Source organism: Xiphias gladius, chromosome 11, assembly GCF_016859285.1.
Source record: "Xiphias gladius isolate SHS-SW01 ecotype Sanya breed wild chromosome 11, ASM1685928v1, whole genome shotgun sequence".
In the NCBI taxonomy this organism is placed as follows: Eukaryota; Metazoa; Chordata; class Actinopteri; order Istiophoriformes; family Xiphiidae; genus Xiphias; species Xiphias gladius.
The window spans coordinates 16,761,435-16,786,639 of NC_053410.1; the positions used below are offsets into that span (position 1 = coordinate 16,761,435).

The following is a 25,205-nucleotide window of genomic DNA, read 5'->3' on the forward strand; positions in this document are numbered from 1 at the left end:
TGACATATGTAGGTGATAAGAAAGGAAGAGTCGACTTTACTGTTCAACCTGACAGCACCGACATTATACCTCTTTTGCTTCACCATGTATTCAGTTGTGTGTGCATTAGCGCTCTATGCTGTCAAAGCTGTCAAACTTGGCGAGAGAAGGTAAAGACCATCCCACACTAGTCTTCGGGACTGTTGTTGGGATGTTGTGCGGTGTCACAGATGCTGCCTCTGTTGACATCCAGTGTAACACACTATATGGGATAAAGCAAGCGATTGTCACACCCATCAGGAACATTTCTGTTTCTGATGCCCAACGTCTTTCATGACAGGCCATTATTGGGCTGTTGTCATTTAGTTTGATCCTGCCAATAGTTGCATCAGGTTTTTAAGGCAGCAGTGAAAGCTCTCATCAAGTAGGTTGCCCATGAGCTAAACCACTGTTATTGTTCTACCAGTCTACAAATTATAAGCATTGCTCATTTCGAAAATTATTGCATTTATAATCCATCAGTCTGGCTATTCATTTCTTGTAAATAAATCATAGAACATTATAGAACCAGAAAAGCATGTGACCCATACAAAGACTTGCATGAGTCACAGATATATGGGAGCAGTTCTTGACATTTGCACAAATATTCCCCTCCCCTGACTTTGAGTTGCATTGAGTGTATGAAAACAAAAGAGCAGAGATCCTCAGAGGTCTTTGGGGGATCATTAAACTGCACGTGTCTCATGATATATCACAATATATCATGGTTTTCTTCCTATACTTGTTAGGGAAAGTGAAAGCCTGCATTCAGAGCTCAGGCCAGGCAAGAGACCAGAGAGCCAGTCAACTACCGAAACCCTTTAAAAACATTGTCGCATTGTGACACGCTCAGACTACAGTATACTTGAGTTGTAGATAATGCTGAAATTAGAAATGAACATGTAGATTGTGAGTTCTGCACTGTATCTTTCCCAGAAGGGCCACTCAGCTCTGTTCAGTGCTGTCATATATCCAGTGTCCTAGTTTTATCCAAAGTTGGAGGGCGACTGAGTTCTTCTCTCTGGCAAACTGAATGATAAAGTATTGTGTAAAGTATTGTGAGAGATCAAACTTTAGACCAGATTACATTATGATGCACGGGTGTGGCTACTTTTGAAATCCTTTTATTTGAAAGCATAAACACGGCATTCTTCACTGGTGAGATCAATGCAGGGAGTGCGCACACACACACACATTCCAGAACATTAAAATGGAGAAAGAACATGACTACATAAATTTACTCCAAGACAATTTATTGTGTTTTGTTCCATTAGAAAGTCTCTTTAGGAACACTAAAGCTCACCGAGACAGGGTGAACTCAACCTTGCCAGTACATACCTGTCTTTGTGGCATAAAAAGCACGCACCCACACATACATACATGATAAGGTGTACGAGAAAAGATTAGGTAACACCCCATAAATCCCATATAGCCTCAGATCTGCTTTCTTTAATGTTTAATATCAGTTTTTTGTGATAGGAAACGTGGCAGCTGATATTGTGCAACTTCAGAGCTATATTTCTTCTGACCTGGCCGAGGCTGGTGCTGCACAGAGAACAATCTTCACAGGCAGTCTGCCTCAGTATCAATTAAAGCACGAAGTCCAAAAAGACAGAGTAAATCAAGCGCAGAAAATTGGACAGGGAGAAGGCAGAAATGAGCAGTCTTCTGAAAATTCACCTCCGTGTGAGGGAGTTAAGACAAGGGAGTCTATCAGGATTTATCATTCTATCATCGTCGTCAGCATTAGATGAAAATAGAGCGTCAACTACAATATCTTTTCCTAACGGACAGGGAATGGGTGATGCTTGAGACTTCATTCCATTCCAGATAGGCAGAGTTTTCCTTCAGCCTCTTTAAAGACTTATATGGGGGTTATAGCATGTCAGCAGTGATAGTTGCAGTATATTAGGGGATCGTTAGAGTTTTTCTGGTCAAGAAAAAAAGGGAAAGTTATGATCCCATTTCAAGAAAATAAAGTAGTTTATTGTATAAAACTTTTTGATTGTTTAGACATGATCCCAAATAAAACAAGAAACTGTGATTAATACTTATAAAAGTCCAATCTATACCAGGATAAACCCCTTGAAATGTATCGTCTTGTGTGAGCATTACTGAAAACAAATGCAATTTGTCTCAAGGAATAACCCACCAGAATAAGCCGTTTAAATATGGCAAATGAAGAATATGTGCAGGTAAATTATTCCAATCGATATCCTTGGAGACAAAGGAGACCATAAAAAGGAGCTGATTAGAGCTTTATAGTGAGTAATTTTAAGTATAAGGCACTAAGCATTGTTTCAAACAATATAGATAATTAAAATGGATGCATTTGAACATAAGCTCATACATTGGAGTGTATCAAGCATTGTAAAGAAACCAGTTCATCCTAATATAAATCTTCTGAAACTATTATAAACGACAATGAGAGTTTGGTTTTAAAAGAATTTTGAGGAATAAAGTCAGCACAATCCAGTATCAGTAATATAAATTGTGAAGTCAGTCTCTTCCTGACATTAAATTTGAAAACCATATCTGGAAAAGATAGAGAAAACAAATACCAAAATTAACTTTCTTTATAATATGATCAAAGTGTGCTTTCAAGAATCAATCCATAAATCCAGATATTCAATTTTATCAACTTTCTTGAGGGATTAAGTGTCATTACAAACTAAAACCAGTGAGTTGGATTTGGATTTGAGGTTCTGTCTCATACCAAAGACCATTGTGTAAAACTTGGTTTTCGTTGAGTTTGTTGGCTGACAACCAAGTTTGTACAATGTTAAAGTCAGACTGCAAAACCTTTTGAATTTGTGAAAAATAACGTTTAAATGTATATATAATGATATTGTTGACATACAATTGAAAAAAACAATCAGAAAAATATCATGGGAGATCAGTAATAAAAATAGAAAACAGAAGTGGTCCTAGAGTAGAACTGTGCAGTACACATTAAATGCATGTATGTAGGATTTAACAATTTACTTATACTTCATATAGACACTACTAACAATTTAACCCTTTTAAATGTTTCATTTCAAAGTGTTATAATCCCATATTTTTTATTTCCTTCTATTACAGTTGAGTGTAACTGACATTTTGTTGTGACTGAGGTAGAGAAGATTAAATGCAGAGCTCAAACAATGTGAATGGGTGCGTCAGTATGAACAGTAGTAGCATCTGTGTCTCTGGCAGCCAAAGAGGTTGCACCCAGTTGATGTCATCGCTTTTTTGTGCCGGTCTGCTAAGTAGTGGCCACAGCCAGTAATATAGAAGTACATCTGTTCCACATACTCTACGAACAAAATCTGATTCTTGAGCGTTCAGCATGTGCATGAACAGATTGGAATAACCGCTAATAAAATTGTGTTCCGCAAATTTAGCTGTAAATATCTAATCCAGACTAAATTGAGTAAATGTTGCATCACGATAATGTGGTTAAATGAACCTGGTAAAAGATACTCAATCAAACCACTTCCATGCTGGAAGTTTAACAAAAATGAGTGAGATGAAATGGGTGGCTCCTTTTGACAATTTAGAGCGCAGAAGTAGAAGAAAACACAAGAGTACGTACAAATTTTCAAACTTGTACCTATGTTTGATCTTGATTAAACAGCAAAAAACAAAGCTCTTCTGTTTTTCTTTGCCACTGAAATCCCAGCCAGGGGGTTGGAACTGCTCTAACGAAACCTGCATGGTCTTTGCAGCAGCCTGCTGTAATTACCCAGTCATGTTGGGGACGCCATGCACAGCAGCACTGGTGTCATCAGAGAGATGGGCCCCACTGCTGGACTGAAACAGTCTCAGCTTCCCATCCAGGGTCCCAGTCAGCAGCTACGAAAGACAGAGAAAAAAACACGACATCCCGTGCAGCTGTTAATCTTGTGGATGATATTTCAAAGGAACTGTGTCACACCCAGCTCTCCTTTTTACTCTCCTATTTAGAGGACCAAGTTGCATAGCAGGACACCTGCTTCCTTAAAGAAAATGAGCATCAACAGGGTCAAATTCCATACCGTGTTTCCCATGGAAATTCTTGATTTTCCATACCTGCCATTTATCACAAAAAACATGAAGCAGCCTGAGCAGAACTCTCTTATATAACTTTGTTTAATCAAAAGCGGGGATTGAGGTTCCTGCCAGTGCTAGTCATGGTGAGGCAACTGCTTGAAGATTAATAAGGCACCCGCACATCAATAAACATCAACTCACACCCTGCTCGCCCATTTAAGCGTACACGTGTGCAAACACACACACGCACACGCACGCACACACACAGCACACACTAACATGTGGGTACAGACACAGACAAGCACACATATGTACAACCAACTCTTCACTATATTTCTTCATAAGAGGCGAGGATTATCTCATCTATTTATCAGCCAGTAGAGCAGATGAGAGTGGGGGAGCATTTCCTCAACAATCAACAAGCAGCAGCAACAACAGCCATAGGAAACCCAACATTTCAGGTTCAGAATGAGGGTAATGATAAATATTCATATCTGCAGCTGCTCATATAGACTACATAATATGATGGAAAAATCCTAATTCAAGACAATTGTTTACAAATGGCTCTATTTTCAGTTTATTTTCAAGCCTACCTAACGTGTAAGACCAGGGCGTGTAACAACCATTTCAAATCTATTTCATACTACTTCAAGCCAGGCTTATTTGTACTATACTTAATCCCATTTAAAGTCCTAGAAAAGTTCACAAATCCTACATGACGAAGAAGAACTGACAGCAACCCAACAAATTGCAAACTAAATGGGAATGCTTGGGTGAATGTCTGCTGTAGAGAATCAATGTCATTTAGAGTGATTTCAGAGATTTTTGGGTCAATGTGAAGACAGAGTATCTTTTTAAAGTATACTAACAGTGGGAATCTTGGAAAACAACGATTTGCCAAGCTGTGATAAAAACCACATTTGGCACAACAACAGTCCAACATTTTTTCCCATGTACTAAGCTGTTTTATGCAGGAGAAATCATCTTTTACCAGCAAACAGATGCATGTGCTGGGAAAAGCAGGCGCAATAGCTGAGGTCTGAGGATGACTCAAACATAACTAAACTGTGGTGGATTTCATCTTCCTTTGACGGGTGATCCTTGCAGCCTTTCTCCTATATACACACAGAGGATTCCAGGTGTGTGCGGAGCCCAAAGACAAGAGAATTTGTTTTGAAAGGCAGCTAAGAAAGCACAGATACTTTACATCCACATAACCATTTGTTGTACCAGTGTTTTTAAGGGTATAAAATGGTTGAGACTCTCCCGTGAGACAAACAGTTGGACAGCTCATTTCACCAGCTCTTCCATCTTCAAGAAGTCTTCTTTCACCATGACCCCCTGCTCAATGACCTTAATGAACAATAGCCAAGTTGTCTGGGTCCTGCCCCCGGGGCTGCTAAAACAGCTATTTAAAACTTAAAGAGGGTCAGGGAGCAGTTCCATTAGCAACCACAGCTCTCTTCATCAACTGCCATCTAAAACCATTAGAATGTATAATCGCCTAGGCACTGCACTCTTCCATGCAAACATGCAGTCTAGAGGTAAAACTAAATCTTAGATTGTCTAAAAAGGCGATAGCATTAATCGATTTGTTGAGTTATAAATCGCGACAAACATTTGTAATCCAATACATTCCATCTCTGCAACCATCCACCTTTGTTTACTGAGGCTGAAGCAAGCAAAGCTGAGACGGACTGAAGGTTTTGGACGACCTTCAGGGTCAGAGATCAGATCTGATTCACTGTTGAAATATAGCAGGGGTCATGCTAGGTAGTCACAAGTGAGTTATCAAAATCCCACTTCTAAGAAGTTTTCATAGGTTTGATCTATGTTTTAAGACTTATTTTCAATGTCTGATGTCCTTATGCAATCACATAACCAGTGACATACTCTACCAGTCAAACGTTTCAAAACATCCCCATTTTCCCAGTTTTTTATTGAAATGTAAGCAGTCGAAGGCCAGTGAATAACCCTAGACGGTCCAAAGGTAAGCTAAAAACTGTGGTCAATAGCGGTAAAAAGAAAAAAAAAAGTTTATGACACCAAAAAAAAAATTAATAGAATACAGGCCTTTTTTAGGGATTAATAAATTGGTTAATTTACAGCCTTCCTGCAGCAATGGAAGTAAATAAGCCTAGAAAAGCTAATGCAAAGAGTTCCTACAGGTGCCCCAACTTTTATTGATTACTCACAAACCCTCTGTACAAACGCGGTGTTGGAACAAACTGTGCTACACCCTCTGATGCTTTATTAGGACAATACTGTACTGCAGGAAGTAGTATTGTATATTGCTATCAGAATGGTGAGAAAAAGGCAAGTAACAAAGGAAGACAGACTGGTTGGTCAGGGGTTCATCCTACATTGAGACAATGACTCAAAACATTAGAAGAAAAGAACTAGACGGTGGCTTCACATGATGGAAGACCAGCACAGTCTTCAGACTTAAACTGACTGGAGCTGGTTTATGATGAACTGGACAGAAGGTGACAACAAACCAACCTACATTTGCAACACATTTTTGTGGGCACATCTGCAAAAAAGTGTTGGGACGAACTTTGTGAGCAGTGATTGATTTCCAGTGTAGGAAGAATGCCACAAGTGTATTCGACTGCTGGATGAGTCAAAAATTTAGATTAAATTTAGTTCAACAAGAAGATGTCATGATTCCTTGTTTTTAAAATCTCCAATTGTTTATTTGTTCTATGCTTTAATTTCAGAGACACTGAGACATTGAATTATATAAATTTAAATAACTGGATAAATTGAGGTGTTCTAAAGCTTTTGACCTGTAGTGTATAGGTTTTCAAAGTTAATGTCATTCACAAGCATATGCTTTTCAATTTTGGTGGGATTTTTTCATTTTTTCATAATATCAAACACACAGGTCATGCATGAGAATACGGGTCGCTCTTTTAGTTTATTTGTTTTTATGTTTAGTACATTAAAGTCTCATTCAAAACTTTTTAGGAACTCTAGGATCGTAAATAAGGTTGAGAATTTGCATGTTGTCACGCATATTAAACAATCCAAGTTTTTGTCAGTGAGCTGGCTCAATACCACGGAAAAACGACCACAAATCAATTGTTCAAAACAGGAATAAAAATGATGACTAAGAATGCAATGTAGGTCAGATTTTCCAGTGGTGAACACTGTCAAATATTGGCATTCTCATTGCATGTGAGATGGGAAAAAGGGCAGATGGTCACCACGGTTATCTCTGCGATGAGCTTACATACCATGGTGACTGGTACTAACAATAGTATGTGGTATATATACTGTATGATCCTTTGGAGTTCCTTTTAACTGCCTATTAATCTTTATGCATTAATAACTAACTTATTTTTTACAAATAATTTTAAATTGATGGCCAAAAATTGTGCAAAGTAAAGTAATTATCAGCTACATTTTAAAAGAATTAAAGACATTTGTTTTAATTGTGAAACTGTCTGATATCTGTAAAAGCTTCAGGAAAATGAAACTCACATCACATAGCAGATATAATATTCTTCATTGATTTTTCTGTTTCATATATTTCCAATTAAGTTGGCATTAATATAACCTCAGCTCTTTATCATATTTATTATTACTGAAGACAAAATGATCCGAATACTGAAAGTTATGTCTGTCAGGCTCAGACTTTGTGCCTGTTCATCCGCCCTCTAGCCAGTCTCTGACAGTGCGTAGGTAGAGCTCATTTCTAAGGCCCTGGACTCGCCCATCTGGGTGAATGTAACAGAAATCAGAGAAACACAGATACAGTCAAAACTCACAGCATTCGATGCGTTCGCTCCAGAGGCTGCATGTGAATGTTTCTTGCAGAAATGTGCAGGGAACACCCAAAATAAAAAGACTACTGAAGGTATATTAAGGCTAACACAATCACAGAACCCAGTATTATTTCTTATTATTTCTTTATTATTTTAGGACAGTGTTGGAGGGCTAGCCCTGTCAATATCTCAGCCATTTTAAAAGCAAGTTTAGTGCCATTACCAAAATTATAACCTGATGAATGCAAAATACATATCAAAACTGACATGGGTAATCTCTTGAAAGTTCTTATTTTGTAGCTTCAACTTAGAAAAAAAAAAACTATGTAGGCTTCTACAACATTAAACATATTCTGTACCTTTGTATATTTGAGTTAATTTATATGATGTTTGTTTGAAAAGAATATTTTGACATTTGGGGAAATATGTCTGCAGGAAGGGGCAGCTTCTTGATTTCTTACCAATAATTACATGAGTAAATTGATACCACTCTCATGTCATTATGTTAAATATGAAGCTAAAGCCAGCATCTGGTTATCTTAGCTTAGCTTAAAGACTGGAAACTGTCTAGAGGTAACAAAATCTGCCTACCAGCCCCTCTAAAAGGTAATTAATTAACACCTTGTATCCCATTTGTCTAATTCTAAATCTTAGCTATTTTTTTTCTCATACGTTTTGAGAATTACAGTATGCTTGTTTGCTGTCTTACACACAGTTAGATGCCAGGATAGATATCAGTTTGATATCTGTGCACATAAAAGTGTTAAATCATGAAACTCCAGCTCATGTAATTTTAAGCAATTTTCAATTTTGTCTTCGTTCCAACTGTAAATGTGCAAATCTGAGCTACCTTAATGGACTGAAGCCGCACACTCTAGACCAAATGGTGTGTGTCATTACAGTTTAAGCATTGTTCTTCATAGTTTGGGTATTCAGGCAAAGAACAGGGCAATGCTATTAACTAACACCATGGCCAACTGAGAAAATGCTGTCTACTACACGTGAAAGGATTTGATACTTAAAAAATGCCTCTTGTAACTTTGCAACTGGACCCTGAAACTTTTTATTTCCTCACTTCCTGTTCATTGCAGTTCCAGCTGTGTTGAACACTGGCCAGTTGATTTCAGAGAGGCTGTCTCAGCTCAGTCTGTGTCTCACTCCAATGTGACATTCTGGACCAGACAGCAGAGTCCACCTCTGTATTTACTGTCTGGCCACTACAGTAAGAAGAGACTGTTTTGCTCTCTGGGGTCAGGCAAAGAGGAAACAAAGAGATAAAATATTTTTAAAAAACTAACGGTGTGAACAGCTTTTCAAATGACAAATGAAATGATACAGTAAAAAGGTCTAGTGGGACGCCAGCTGCATTTTTGCTTGTCTGCAAAGAGCAAAGATGATTTGTGCTGTCATATGGAGACAAGAGTAGCACTGGGCTTGAAAGCCAATGAGATGATTCACTCATTGTTCATCTTCCTAGTTGGGACAATAGAACATGTTAACTTTTAGAGACAGCTGCTTGTGTCAGTAAGCGGTCATAGTCCTGCACGAACTCCAACACATGAAGTGCAAACGAGGTTCAAAGTAGTTCAGGGAAAGAGTTCAGAAACTTCTCGCTTAATCAAAAGACTGACACCGAAAACTGTATTTTCATTTTAAAAAGAGTTCTAATTTGGATTTTGTTTCCTTCCAACAAACACACAGGTATGCATTTAAAATTTGACCAGATATGTCAGTGCAGTGGTGGCTCTGGAAGAAAGGAAGGCTCAGTATCTTGCTCAAGGATACTTTCACAGAAACAAAACAGACTGACTATGACTATGATTTGAAATTGTATGTTTTCAACCGCAAACCGATTTATTTGGACATATTTTATGTCAGATGACAAACAAAATATATGTTTGGTTGTTTTCAAGCCTTTTTTAATATTTGGGTGATCTAAGAACACTTTGATGCACTTTCATCATGATTTCATCAATCATCACATTCCCTTTTGAACCAAAAACATAGAAGAAAATTAGTTGTTCTTTCTTTTTCTCATTTAAGTAACCATATAGTCAACTGAATTACACAATCAACTTGTTGACATATGTCAAACTGTTGACCATTAGCTGATTCAGCTAACATTAAAACTCCATGTCAGTATGTTTACCTGAAACCTGCACACCTGGTTTAGGATTATTCAAAGCAAAACCCTCGTTTTCATTTGATGGCTCTGGCTTGTAAATGTCACCCACTGCACCATCCTGTCCATGTCTAGCCAGTCTCCCACAGGTAAAAGTTACAACTTTTACAAATGTTCCAATTCGTGTAAGTCACATTGAATGAGGGCTGACACAACATACAGAGACTTTAACACCAATTTTTTCTCTCTTCTCTTGAATACTTTGTAACTTTTCATCACAAAAAGTGTATCTTTATCATGTCCTCATTTGTCAATCTCATTAATATTCATTTGTTTTAAAGTTCACATCATAGAGAACCATTCATTTGGGTCTCTTTTTTCATTTTTTTTAAACATTTGCCTACCCAGTGAATGGCCATTAGGATTAAAAATCTCATTTTACACAAACAATGTGATATAAACTCAAGAACCTGAATATAAAGAGAACAGAGATAGATGAGGGCTCTGCCATTTGTGATAATACCAATGCTCAGTGAGATTCAATATCTAAAGCACAATCATAAACATAATGGTAGCACAAACAGGTCCTTTTTAATTTGTAAGAAAAAGGGGTTTCTAAGATAAAACCCAATTTCACCTTCAATTTTTTTTCAATTGCTCACTGTGAAGCTTCAATGAAAAGGTAACTAATTAAAACTCAGAGCTATCTGAATGAAGAAGCAATTGTTTAAGAATTGAAATAACTATAGACAGGGGGTTCAACAACTTTTCTTCGAACTTATAAAAAATTACATCAGCATTCAAAACAGTTCACTGAAAGGACTCCACTGTCCTTTATGTCTTTGACATATACTACAAAGAGGTTTCCAAAGAGGTTTTGCAACTTGAGCTATTGACTGCTTGGAATGAGACAGTACAGAAATCTGAGTAACCCAAACAGAGCACAGCCCCATGAAGTTTATTTGTCTAATCTGACCTAGTAACCAGTTTCTCAGAAGTCACTGTTGATTCACCTCTCGCCACAGCATTTTTCTTTGCCTTTACTTATGATCCTAAATCTCTTTTAATTCCAAAAATCATTGGCAGAAGTGACTGCAGATACAGTATCAACACTGTCTTGTTTTTGGGCACCACTCAAATTGGAGCTTTGTTTGCCTCCCACAAATCTCCCGTAAAAGAAATTCAACAGAGAACACAAGTTACAAGTGAGAAAATACTTCTTCTAAAATTTGCAAGTCAACTTTAACGATAGCGCATTTAGGTCCAACACAAGGGAGCTTACGAAACTTTACAGAGGTATGCAATGTGAAATCCCACAAGATTTTACAAGACAACAAAGTGAGGTGACAGTAAAAGTCGGGATCTCTCATTACAGACTAGAGTAAAGGAATAAACCTGAGGGAATGAACCCCTAAGCTAGATCTGCCTGCTTGATGGTCTTGTAAGTGTTAAGATGGAAAACACGGGTGAAAAATGAGTGGAAAATATGCATTGCATTATCTGTCTGTGCCTTGCGTCGGAAGGTTCTCACAGCAATAAATATAGAGAACATCTGGCCCTCAAATGTGGCTAAAAAGCAAGGTGAGAACAGGTTGGGGACACTTTTTTCCAGGATTTGTTTTCATGTCTCGGTAAGGAGAAAGCAAAGGCTCAGGAAATACAGCAATGTTACTATTATGATATCGCAGGGCCTTGGTCTCAGTTATGTGTACGACTGACTGTCCATTTCCCAGGACTCCTTGATCTTCTACTCATTTTTTATTTACACATCTCTCCTTTGGCCACAAAGTAAGAAAAATAAAGATAATTATGCATCCATTCCAGTAAGACATTAGATCAACCGAATCAAGGTTAACTAGAAACAGCCTCAATAAGCAGAGTCAGCCACTCGTTATATCAGTAGTAGATCAATTGTCTAAGGAATTGGCAAGAAACACTTTACAGTTAATGTGAAGGAGAGCTTTATGTAACTCTCTATGTATGTATTTATGAGAAATCTGACACTCTCAGTAATATTAAGAAGAGTGCTCATATACACGTAAAGGACATGGGCATTACTGAGTCAAAGGTATCCAAACCTTCTGGATTCTGTAGAGCTCAACTCCTCAACATCTTTAAATAATTATAAATACTCACGTTTTCCCAGATAATGTACAAAGATTTTCACAGACACAGACTCAACTGTTGCTGTGTTCCATGTCTAACCACCTCATGAGGCTGAAGTGTTGCATAAGGAGGCGTCAAACATCTGAAGCCATCAGTGTCACATTTGAGAGCTGTATAGCAGGATCTACACAATGTTTAGGAGCATTATAAAATTGCAGCAATGTAGGATGCATCAGCAACATTTCACTAGTTTTTTTACAACTGTATCATTCCCATCTAACTGATTTACTAAAACAAGTAAACCAAGTGGCAAATCGTAACTTGTAGGCTTCCTTTCATGGACAACCACCTCAGGTTGGGATTATTTTGTCAAACCACCCTGACATTAATTTGGGGAAACTAATGGGCACAGGGTGTGACTCTTTCAATTTCAAACAGTTTAATCTCAATTTGATAAGAACTGTAGCATTCTTCCGCCCTCAAAGTGAAGTGAAGAAGAACAGCTCTGTCCCTCTGGGTTAGCAAACAAAAAGGTAGCTGTGCATTGGTGAATGTACGTGACTGTCCCCAGCTGTGTGCTAAGCGCATTTAGAACATTGCCTGACAAACACTGGAACAGACAGTTTTCCAAGACAAAATTCCTTGTGTAATAAAAAGCTGTAATTCAATAAACTACAGTATTACTGGTGGTTGGTTAGTATGACAAAGCAAGTTTCTTTCATGAGCAACATTTCTGCGCTTTAAATTAAAATGGACATGAGAAAGGGACAAGTGTATTCAAAGCACAAGGCACACACACAAAAAAAAACAAACCAAAAAAACCAAACAAATAATGGCCTCACCCAAAAGGCCCAGGTACCGTATCTAACTACAGTAAATACTGATACCATAGCTCTCACTCAGTCTGTGCTGTACACGTCAATATCAACATAACTTTGAATCTGTGTGTTCCCATGTGTTCATGACAAGTCTTCCCAAGGTGGGAAAACAAGTATTCTCACCTTGGAAAGACTTGTCCTGGCTCTTTATTTAGCTGCAGACCCTCTGGAGCCCTCCAGTTTTTTCACACATTTGTGAATCTTATGACTTCATTCTGGTCAAATCTTAGCAGGTATCTGTAGTATGAGACAGACAGATATATCACAGATTGCCTGCACAAATTTCAATTATTCTACAGAAAAATAGCCAGATATCCATGTGGAAATAATTTGTCAAAGTATTAATGTGATATTGCTATAGTATGTGGTTAAATTTGTGTTGTAATATATCATTTAAATTTTGAACTTGATAAGATTAAAGCAATATTTTAATCTATCCATCTGACACTGTTGGTGAAAAATACGATTATTTTTTAGTCTATAGTGCTAACAGTTCTTGATTTTTTGGGGTTTCTGCTTTGAATGCATGTCCTGTCAAACGAAACACATTGTGCAGAAGTACTGATAGCGAGCGAAAATGATCTGACCGATGAAATGTGTCTTCAAAATCTGCAGATCACTTTAATTTAGCCAGTAAATGGCCATGGATCAAATTTTCCACTTTCAAACTTGTATCATTGTGCTAAAGTTTAACTGGAGTTACACAGATGGACATGCAGATTTAAAACATGTGCCACAAGTCCAAAAGGCAGTCAACAGGAAGTCTTAAGAGATGTACAGCAGAGGTTGTCATTTTATATTTTAAAAGCTTTCTTTTGCAAATGTATTTGCTTTGAACAGTTCCAAAGGACAATAATTAACTGGACAATAAAACATTTCTAAAGGGAATTGTTGCTCTGTAAGAAATACTCTGGAGATTATGTTGGAGACACTGAAAGGATGCCAGCTTAAAGTAGCACTGCAAACTTTGATTTCTTATCTTCCTGGAATGACAATTCAAGATAAACAAAGATCTTTGTCATGGGCTAAGCTTAACTTTATGTTTTCTTTGGTGAGACTGCCTACAGTCCCTGAATTTCTATGGATATCTACCACTTCAGACTGATAGTAGGCCAAGCATAGAAAACGAATTTATATTCATTATGAGGATGACCTGAAATAGAGAGATCACAGAAAAAAACTTAAGCATTCAAAGCCTTTTTGACATTTGACTCTCATACAATGCCATCAATATTGAATTTTGTCCCTGTAGCATCAGTTTAAACACAATGCAATGAAATGGCAAAGAATTAAGCTACAAGGTATCCAGTAAAAAATTATCAACGATCAGAAGAAAAGGTGGAAAGCAGCTCCTGAAGTCAACAAGCACATCCCTTTATAGTTTGGATCTTTTGTCGACTTTGGAACTGTGCTGCCAATCATAGGCTGGAACAACCCTGCAGGCAGTCAGTCATACAACTGGATCAGCACAGAGCACAAAACGAGTCACTAGATCCCACAGAGTTTTGGCACGGAAGAGCAGTAGTCAATTTTTGATTGGTCTATAAACTGGCCACCACTGATTAAACCCACAGAGTTATTTGGGGGGATATTGATTTTAAATGAAAATGATATTGGTCCAGTTGTAGAAAAAAGGTTGTTGTCTCAGTAGTGTGAAACTCTGGAATATTCATATTTTCGTATGAGAAAAATGTATTTTTGTCTACGCAGTACATATAGAACAAAGACAAAAGGGTATGCACCCACACACTGAAACACACATACACTAGTACATTTAAGTACACTTATCCCACACATATGAAATGCTACAAAGAGCTGAGCTTCTTATTATTTCTAGCTCAATCATTATATTGAGTTCTTTCATGGCCACTAGTGGAAATTCCGGTTATTGACATGAAATCTACCCAGCCTGAACTTAGGGATGGTCTAGATAAGCTCTGCTATGTGACCTCAGCCTGAGGATATCATTCTTTCTTTACAAACACTTGGAGTGCAGAGCAAGTAGAGATGGTGCAGACCTGTGTAACAACCTGACTCTATGCAACACTTGTGAAAATTACTCTCAAACAACACAGTGCAAATTTTTAAAAAAACATCACATGGAGATAGCGCAAAAACAATATGCTAGTATTGCTACTTGTTAATTTCCTAGGTGAAATTCAAGTAAAAGGCACATCTTCATTAAAACCCCAAAAATAGGACTTAAGAGGTAAAGCAGTCTCTTGGGCTGAGGATGACGTGACCTCTGACTGACACTGCTTTTCACTCTGACCTCTTTGCTTTTAAACATTTTTCCTTCATACTTGTTTAAGATGTCTGAGATAAAGAACTATATTTGGCATTAGAACAAAATCCACTGATCAGTAGTATTGTTTTGGCTAGGGTGTGCAGGGGAGAGGTGTTTCCTTACTTTTTATTAAGGTCAGTTTGTTGTTTGGGATGCAGAAAAAAATATCCAAATTGCCAAATAAATGTTTAAAGACTCAGGTGTCCTTATGTTGCATTAAGCAGGTCTTGTATTACTGCAGAGATTACATTACTGATGTGCATGCATATTCAGGGATAGAGTGGAGGGTAAAACACACATTAACACTGTTGCCTGTAAGCATGTCCCCTGGGGTGTTTATGCAGAGTTAACATAGGTCAACATGTGGAAAGTAAGAACAATCTCTGGTTTTACTTTGGCTGAAAATTAGACATTTACTATATCTGTACAAAAATGATAAGAGATGGGGCATTGAAAGCATGGTAGAGGAGTAACAAGAGAAAGAAAATAACAGAGCCACACAGACAAAAGGGAAAGAAAGGGTCTTACCTCTGGTGTGGCAGGGTTGAACATCACACTGAGCACTGTGTCTGAGTGTTTCCGAAGTTTGTGGAGGTAGCTGCTGCTACGGATGTCATACACATAGGCCTGAAATGGATGAGACGGACTACATGAACAAAAGCAGGAGTGACCTTTACCATACAGTGATGTACAGATGAGGCACACGATGAACCTATATAACATGAGTTCAGCTGACCCACCTAGTGAAGCTCATTGAAGGTGTATAATACATACAATACACAAGTGTGTTTAGACTGGACAAAAACCAAATATTACGGTAGCTTTGGTACAACTGCATATTAAGTCAACGGAAAGACACAAGTAGATGCAAATAGATTTGCTTTAGGAATAGTTTCAACTTTGAGGGAAACCTTTGTGCTCATCCTGTTCAAGTTTTGCAATCATTCTGAGTTTGAGCTACAGCTCTCACATATAAAGGAAAGCTTCATACATGTGCAGTCATTGTGTGTGAAGCCAACATCCATACTGTCATGTCTGGTGGTTGTTTGGGGTGAATAATAGAATATTCAGTTTTCTTGATGATTACCAGAAGTTTGTGACTATGTTCAGAGATTGGCTGGACAGTAAGACTTGGCTCATGTTGATATCAATAATCAGACATACAAAATCTTGCAATATATGTTCCAGAATCAGTTATCCCAATTGCTGAAATAAACACAAATGACTACAGGAGTTCAACAGGGTATTTATAGAAAAACCTGGGGCTGGCTATCAATAAAATATTCAATACTTTTTGAGTGATAAACAAAATATGTCTGTAGTATCAGAAGCTGGCATCAAATACTTTGCCAGATTCTTAGTTTTGTTTCATTTTCTTGGTGACAGAATATTAGCAAAGTTTCCTGATCCCCTGATGAAAGCGCTTGTAAAACTGCTTGCGTTAACATTAAACACTGCTTCACGGTGTTATATTGCACTGTCTGGCTGATAGTTTCAAGAATGTTGTATCCAGCACGCAGCATCAGTGATGGTTGTGGGTGGAGCCAACAGTGATGCTACAGTGTACTGACACACCCTGGAGTGCACTTCTACATCACTGCAGCAAGGTGAGAAGTTAAACAACTGGAGGGCAAAAACAAGATTTTCTTACTTGTATCAAATTGCTGTTAAAATGAAGAAATAAATGGTAAAAAAAATCTCTTAGTAAACAGACTCTACAAGTTTAAAATTTAAAACATCAAAACAAACATTTAAACAATAATTACTGTCTGCAGCAAATCCATAAGAGACATAAAGTACAATGATGCTAACCTCACAATACGAAATACTGTAATGCTGACTCTCAATCTCTTTTTGGCTTTGCAAGTAAAAACTCTTGGTTATTGAGGCTTGTCATACACTCATAGCACGCAAATACTGAGCTCTTCATAACGAAGTGCCGTTGAATCTAATTACCAATCCAAATGAACCCTTTCAGATAGATTACTGTTATTTTCTGTTTTGAGGAAGTAAAAGCCTTATTGATCAACCCTTTACTTGTGGGTATTGAGTAGGCGTAGATTTTATACTTGGCCTTAGGTGAACAAAAAAATTGCATAATGTTTGTGTAGACATTTTAGATTCAATACTTAAATCTGAATCTAGGAGAAGATATGTGAATGTGTTATCAGCTTGTTAGCACAGTTTCTTTAAGTATAATCGGTGAGTTTTAAGACTCATTCGTTTGTTTCCGTGCAATGAGCGCAGATAAAAATAGATGTGGGGATGTTTGTTACCACACGGCATCAGATTCCTGCAGCTGTTTTGTATTATGTTTCCATGAGAAACGCTTCAAGTGAGCTCTGTCAAAGGGTTCATGGGTAGAGTGTCTCCTGTTTGAGGCGTATGACATGTGTGGTGCCTAACAGGGCATTAGATACTTAGAAGAGAAAAGTTCTTTGAGGAACGCTAAAATATCACAAGGATTCCCAGATGTATCAGTATATATCAACTGTTACGGAAGAAGAGAGCAGGGGCTATAGACCCTGACGTATGAAAACGGAATCGCCAGGCACTGAGTAACAATTTAATGAACAAAACTAAAGAATAAATAAATAATCAGTTTCATGTCAGATGATAAGAGGGGAGGTCGAATCGGGTGGAAATAATACATATTTCAAATGGACATAGAATCGACCACACTGAAATCAAACTCTACTTGGATTCTTTTTGGCCTTATGTTTTTTGGAAAATGTGTAATATGATCTAGGGAGTCTTTTTAGAGTATTCAAGTTCTTGTTTTTCCATGATTGCATTTTGATATATTAAGACAAGTACAAATGTATCTGGCTTATAAAAATCTCAGGGCAGCTACAAATAAATAGGTTGTAGGTCACTACCCCATACTCTCCCGATTCCACACAACGTTGGAAATGTCCATTCTTGACAGAGATGCTCTCAAATGTCCATGCTGTGCTGAGTCCCCATAATTAATAATAACCAGTGGCATGCATATATTATTCCACTGCTTTCAACAAGCACATAAACCAGAAGAAAAGAGAGATGGATAAGGAAAAGGGAGTCAGTCTTCTGAAAACATCTTGAAATCAAGTATAAGGCACAGTCTGGAAAAGCAATTAAACAGTTCTGCTTCAACATGAATGCTGAATTTGACTTCTATGGAAAAAGGCTTGAGTCCAAATAAAAATCTCTGAGTCAAGCACAAACAGTCCTTACCTTAAATGGAAGTGAAACTGATAAAGATATGGTGCTGTTTTCCTGATGTCTTTCACATTTACAAGGTCAAGTAAGATATTAACATTATAAATCATATATAAGTTATATATAAAATTATTTACCGTAGTAAGTCAGAATTATTTGCTGCCTATGCCACTCGTGAACTGCAACTAAAATTTAACACACTTGGCAGCAGATACAAAAGAAGGTTAAACCTTTCATACAAGACTTATCTGCCCCTTTGCATTATGGTATTGTTGGCATGATTTAAATGTGGACCCTTTTTGAAAATATCTCAAGCAGCGATATTTTGTTGCTTTCTCTTTCCAAAGATTAGACAAAAACTGGCTAGACACAGGCAGTTTTGTTAAAGCTTTTAAAAAGGCCACATTAGCCACCAACTTTTTGCAACTTTGTGAATATAACTGCTCTGAATTCACAAAGCCAAACATCGTTTATGCTGTGGGTAGCTTTGATGGACAGCCTGTTTAAATGCTTGTCACCCCACTCAATTTTATATAAGTGAAAAATTGATATTGTCAAATTATGCTTTAACAAAACCTGACTGTCTGAGGTACAGTATAACTAAAAAGGTGTATACATGAGAGAATGAAAAACACACGCTATAAAGGAAAAACCCAGAGTATTACAACTTACACAGTTATCCTCAGAGCCTGAGGCAATGAACCGGCCACATGGTGAGATGGCTGAAGAGCATGGATGGCAGCGATTTAGATGGTTCTCATAACGCCGTACACACCTGAGGAGATGATGTACACAGCGGTGAGAAATGAATGAAGTTACTAAACTCAAACCAACCTGAAGTGAAGGAGGGACTGAATATTTGACTGATGATGATACAGTCTTAGTTTTACTGAGTCCCTGTGGGAGTGAAAATATATACTGTATATAATTTCTGCCTGGTGTCCTTGCAATGGCCAAATTAAGAGCACATTAATATGCATACTTTATGTTAAATAATATAATTTAATCAATTACAAATTATTTTACTCCTAACTCTGTGTGCCAAGAAAGATTGTGAAATAGAAAGGGTCATTCGTGTTAAAAACAATACTATAATCTAAAAAGCAATGTTTGAGAAGTGAGATATGTTTGGTATGAGCATGAATAGTGTTTCACTCATTAGTGCAGTAATTTTTATGGTGAAGTGATCTGAACTCTGCAGGAATAACCAAGGAGCAGAATGCCACCATGCAGACTTCATGTTTTGCAAACATCTGAACCAGCTGAGGACAAGGAGTTGAGCATGACTCAAGCAAAACACAGGAAAAGAGAAGGTAGTAGATGAGGAATGGCCCCCTTGAGCAACTTCTGTGCTGTTTCATTTGGTTTGCAACAGCATGTAATGTCTTTACAATGCCACTAACAGTGCGCTGAGCTAGGGTTTCTATATGGGATGGCATTTTGGCAAGGCAGGGCTTTTATGGAATCAGGTGAGAGCATGTTTTTGACATTCACATGCTAATGTCATTAAGCTGGACTAAAAGTAGGTCATATTCACTGGTGACCAAAAAGAGAAATATGATATACCCAGTAGCGGTGAGTTCCTGAAGGATACACAGTGTGGACATACGGGAACATGTTCATCAATGTTCAATGTTCAATTGCTAAACCATAAATACAAGCCTTATAAATCTTACAATGTTGAATTCTTGTTAAAACTGTGGTTTTTTTTTGTTTTTTGTGTAGTATTCAACGGGATTACTGTATTTTGTAAGGTGTTCCTCTCACTTTTCCAGTATATTTCCACTGTCAGCTGAATACGCTATCAGCCCTCAAAAGAGTAAGTCACAAGGAATGGCTGCAGCTGAACGCCTCATGAGATTGAGTCGGTTAAGCCAAAAAATGGCTACTTGACTGGAGAGAAAACAAACAAACAAACAACAAAAAGGAATAAAAAGGTGGAGTGGCAGCTAAAAGTCAGATCCACTCACTTATAAACAGAGAAAACAGAGACTGACAAATGAAAATGGGGCATGATTAACAGTTAGTGGAAAAAAAACAAACAAATGCAACAAGATAAACGATGCAAGACAACCCATAACCTTGACTGACATGATGGACTAGTGCCAAATCCTTTGCAAGAAGACACTGAAAACTGAAAAAGAAAACTTAATTTTGTAAATACTTCAAAATTTGTAAAGGTTACCTTGAATTTGAATTTAAGGATAGACATATAACCAAGAGGGTTACTCATGAGAAAAATAGTAAAAATCTGATCCTTTTGATGCATAACAACCTGGATGAGATGTATCTGTTTCTAAATCCCAATCAGTACACCTGGACATTCAGGTCTGCAGCAGAGCTGACACAACCTTTCACTATCATACAGATAAGAAGCAGTTTAACTAGTCAGAATAAACACTCTTCTGGTTTTTAGGTCAGAATGTGGATCTAATGTTTTGAATGAATGGGGAAGGGATGCTGGGCTGAATCCCAAACACACACATTCTCCGTTTTGTGTGAGTGATGACTATCCGGCATTTGCCTGATGACTAACACAGACCGCACTGGAGGGTCTGATCCTCTTGAGTGGGAGCCTATACGGTTACTGAATCCATCTGGGTATTCAGTGTCAGTCATCATGGTAATCAGCAGGCTAATCATAGCTCATTACTTGCAGCCAATATATTTCACCCAATTTAACTGTGTCAGTGCAAATCAGGTGAAAGCTTGATTTTTATTGTAGTATTTGAGATCATTCGATATTAATACATGAATGACCTATTTAGTTATAGAATGTATTGCTCAGCATTAATTTATAAGATGATGGAAATTTCAAAAGATTTAAGGGGAATACATCACTGAACTAAAGAGAAACAGATCACCATCTGTTCTCTGTAGCTTAAGAATCTGCATCTGAGTGGGTCTGATTTTCAACTGTGCTAAATGCTGGTGTGTAGACCTCTAGACTGGAACCTTGCACACTTAAACACAGCATTTGGAATTGCAAGGGTTGAGTGAAAGGTGGGGGGTTTTAAAAATAAACTGTAACCAATCCAGTGGTTTGCATTGTTTATAAACCTCTTTCTTTAAATTTGGAAAACATTCAGAAACCAATACCCTCATTCGATCTTTGAGGGATACACATGGGTATCATGGGTGTCCGTGCTTCTGTCTGAGAGGGAAGGGGCAATAAGTGCTGAGGATTCTCTGGTGACAAAGCAAAATAAAATTTTGATGATAAAATTTTGTGAGTTTTAGAAGTTTCCACTCTGAAATGTACATGAAATGATGTACAAATGTACATTTCCCATTGTGGTTTTTCTGGAATTTCTATAGTTCGATCAAAGGCAAAATACAGTATTAACCCTAATTTTGTCTTAACTTAGACCTTAGTTGTGTATCTAATAAGAAGAATAAGAAGAAAATAAGAGGAAAATTACATTAAATAATGGCTATGGCCAGATATAGTCAGGCCATGGGTAAAAAACTTAATCGAACCTCATCATCAGGTCATAACATAACTCCATTATAGACTCTGTCTGCAAAACATTACATTTCTTTTTTTATAAAATGGAAATGACCTTACAAACTTGCGAATGTCAAACTAAACACGACTGCCTATTTAATCAGTAAGGTTTTGTGAGAGAATACCTCGATCACTGAGACTGATGAAAAGGTCAAGTAAATTTGCTCCTGGCTGGATTAATATAATTTCAATGGATAAAAAAGGGATGAACAACATTATCTTTATATATCTCAATTTTTCCTGGAAGTTCATAAGGTAACAAAATCACAAAAAACATATTTTCTCTCTTACCTATAGTCATTCAAAAAGCTTTGATTTTACATGCTGAAGTTTAGAGATATTTAATTCTGAAACTTCTGCCCCCAGTCGAATAAAATGGGGAAAATTGAATTTTGTTTGTGATGCTCAAAGCATAGACAATTTAGATTTTTAAAAAATATAACACGCTACTTTCTAATTTTTTTTTAAATTAATTTCATCTATCAGGATCATCTTTCAGTATAATGCCATTAAGATATGTCTTTCAAAACTGATAAAACTTTCTTCATGCTCTTATTGTCTGGTCCTGATCAAAAAATATATGAAATTGTTCCATTTAGAGGAAAAAGCTACACTCATTAAAATAATCATTACCAGGAAGACCAGTCACATGAACACCTTATGTAAGCTTTACTCATGCCACAAATCCTTACAAGAATTTTTATATTGCCTTATTATATTGTGAGGAGAGTAACGACTTCCATTAGCTGCAAGCCTCGCATGAAAAGAAAGACATGGAAACGTTCATTTAGGGGAGCTGAAACTATTTTTGTGGTTGGTACTAATTACAAAAAAAGACACATAAGGTTTATCAAATGGGGACAAAAATATTAACAGGGCTGAGAAAATGGAAAAAAAAGTGCTTCTACATATTGATTTCATACTTCCACGTTTCATCTCAGAAGAACAGCATCTGCTGAGGGATGCTTGATGACAGCTCATAGAACCAGAAGTTGACCTGGAAACCAGGCACAAATATTTATCAGATAGCAATAAGGTTTTGATAGAGCTTGGGATGAGGAGGTAAACATGGAAGCAATCGCAGACATGAAAGAATTAAATACTCAATAATGCCTTCAACTGTGCCAAAAAGAAAATTTTGAAATCCAAGAGAGCCTACTTGAATTATCTGCCTTATATAGCGATATCTGCTACTAAGGGCCAAAGAAAAATATTTTCATCTACGTACTCTGGAAATTGAACAACTGCCGATTCACTCATCAACTTAGGCATGTTTGTCTAAGAGAAAATTGTCGTGTAATTTGCATATAGGGTAATTTGGCACTCCCAGGAATAGCAGAGGAATAAAAAGCAATAATGGTTTCTTTCATAATGTGCTTGAGCATTCACTCCTCTAATTTCGTGATGAAGCAACCCCTTCAGCCAGTGCGAGGTCTCAAAACAAACAAGGAAAACATTATTAACATCAATAAACAGTTTCATGAACGTTACTCGAAACAGTAAATGTAATAGATTTGTCTTTCTGTCAGGAACAGAAAGAATTACATAGATGTTACATGAAAACAATGATGCTAACATGTTATAGAGATTTTATTGAGCTCTCCCAAATGTCTGAATCTGAATTCAAGGCAAAACACTATTATGTCATAATGAGGAAGTAATTTCAGAATTTTATGACAGTCATTCCAGATAGCATTACCAGCCAAGTGTCCATACTGTCATGACCAAAGTAAATGTATTAGGTATCAATGCTTTCTTGTTTTGGTTAACTTTCCATACAGTACTGTAAATGCCACCAATGTTTTGCTCAGGGGTATTGGAAGTAATTTTTCTTCTGAAGAGCCTAGTAAACATGAATATAGAGACACAGCCATGCCTGATTTTCACATTAAAGGTGCTCTGATTACAAATCCAACAGAGTAGATAGAATCACTACCAACCTAAGTGTACGGAGATCCCAAATCTTCACACCATCTGTGACTGCACTGGTGAGGAAGAGGTTGTATGAATCTGGTGCCTGTGTGCTGAACATCGAGCCCTGTGAAATACACACAATGCCTAGTCAGCACATGCTTGACTGAAATAGGTTGTAAATCAGCTTGTCGTATTGTCCAGTACTGGAATATTCTGTTGCTGTGTATCCTGCATTGGCAAATAGTGTTGATAGTATTATTTTAGGTAGCATTATTACTACCTAAAAGTAGAAGCTGACATTAAAGACAATGTAAGCACATCGGGGCTGGAAATAAAACTGTAATGAAAGCACAATTATTGTTAATTTGCCTTTGTGTGTCATCTTCCATCGTTTATGTACCACAATGAGATAGGCTTCAGATATAAATATAGAGAGTGTCCACTGCACATCTATACATAAATTCCAAATCTTTCACACCAAGTTATCAGATGATACATCAAGTGTGTGTGTGTGTGTGTGTGTGTGTGTGTGTGTGTGTGTGTGTGTGTGTGTGAGGGAGAGAGAGCGAGAGGGAGAGAGCTATGGTAGCGGTGTTTTTTGTTTAGATTTCCATTAAGACTGTGAGAATGGGAGTCTGAGAGGGCATTTCCAGTTCCATTTTCCGAGAAGTCCTCTGCTCTGATGAGTTCCAGGTGAATTTTGCAGAAGAGACGATGGAAATTTGAAGTGGGAGAAGCTGCTTCACATGCTGCAGAATCCTGATGTTTTGTCCGCCTTGGGACGCCAAAGCAAGAGTGGAAAGAAGAGCGATGTTATGTGTGCAGTCTCCAGGCCGGGGCAATCCCTCTGATCCGCAGGTATTAACCATACCTCACCCACAGGCCCTCGGGCACCCAGGCAGAGAACCCCACACTGACGCAATAGCCAAGCTGAAACAACACACTGCAGGCTTTCCACAATGTATGGAACACAATAGCTGGCGTGACAAAGAACAGGCACCTCCGGGTAGAAGGAGTATAGTCAGCTGTGTGCAAGAGTGCATCGCAGTTCAATGGGTTAATGCATTTAATCCATGCTACTAGACGCAGTCTGTCCAGCTAATCCAGGCCTGAGTGTCAAGTATGCACAGGTCAACATGCAGAAGTGACTGAAGTCAAAACTCCAAGGTCACTGGGTACAAGCCTCTGTTTCACACAAACACATCTTTCTGTATTCCATTAAGTTATATAACAATCTGTAAGATTGATAAAAATTTCCACAATTTTTATTAGCAAAATTTCTTATTTTGTTGTGAATACAAAGCTGGCAAATTCAAATAGAGTATAAATGGACAGAAACCAGGCCCTTCGTTTCACTGTAAAAAGAAATGTGACAGCTATAAAGAAATGT

The 25,205-nt window shown here is 37.5% G+C and overlaps 1 protein-coding gene across 2 annotated transcripts in view; it reads right to left on the reverse strand.

Moving 5' to 3' along the window:
• Positions 1-2,397: 2,397 nt before the first annotated feature.
• Positions 2,398-25,205, reverse strand: part of wdr27 (WD repeat domain 27) — a 44,577-nt gene continuing 21,769 nt past the window's right edge. For both annotated transcript variants that reach the window (XM_040140195.1, XM_040140194.1), the window contains exons 21-24: positions 23,842-23,939; positions 19,066-19,168; positions 15,721-15,819; positions 2,398-3,852 (exon numbers count right to left, since the gene is read on the reverse strand). In XM_040140195.1, the coding sequence (XP_039996129.1) occupies positions 3,739-3,852; positions 15,721-15,819; positions 19,066-19,168; positions 23,842-23,939 (414 nt within the window). In that variant the 3' untranslated portion in view covers positions 2,398-3,738. The remainder of the gene's footprint in view (positions 3,853-15,720; positions 15,820-19,065; positions 19,169-23,841; positions 23,940-25,205) is intronic.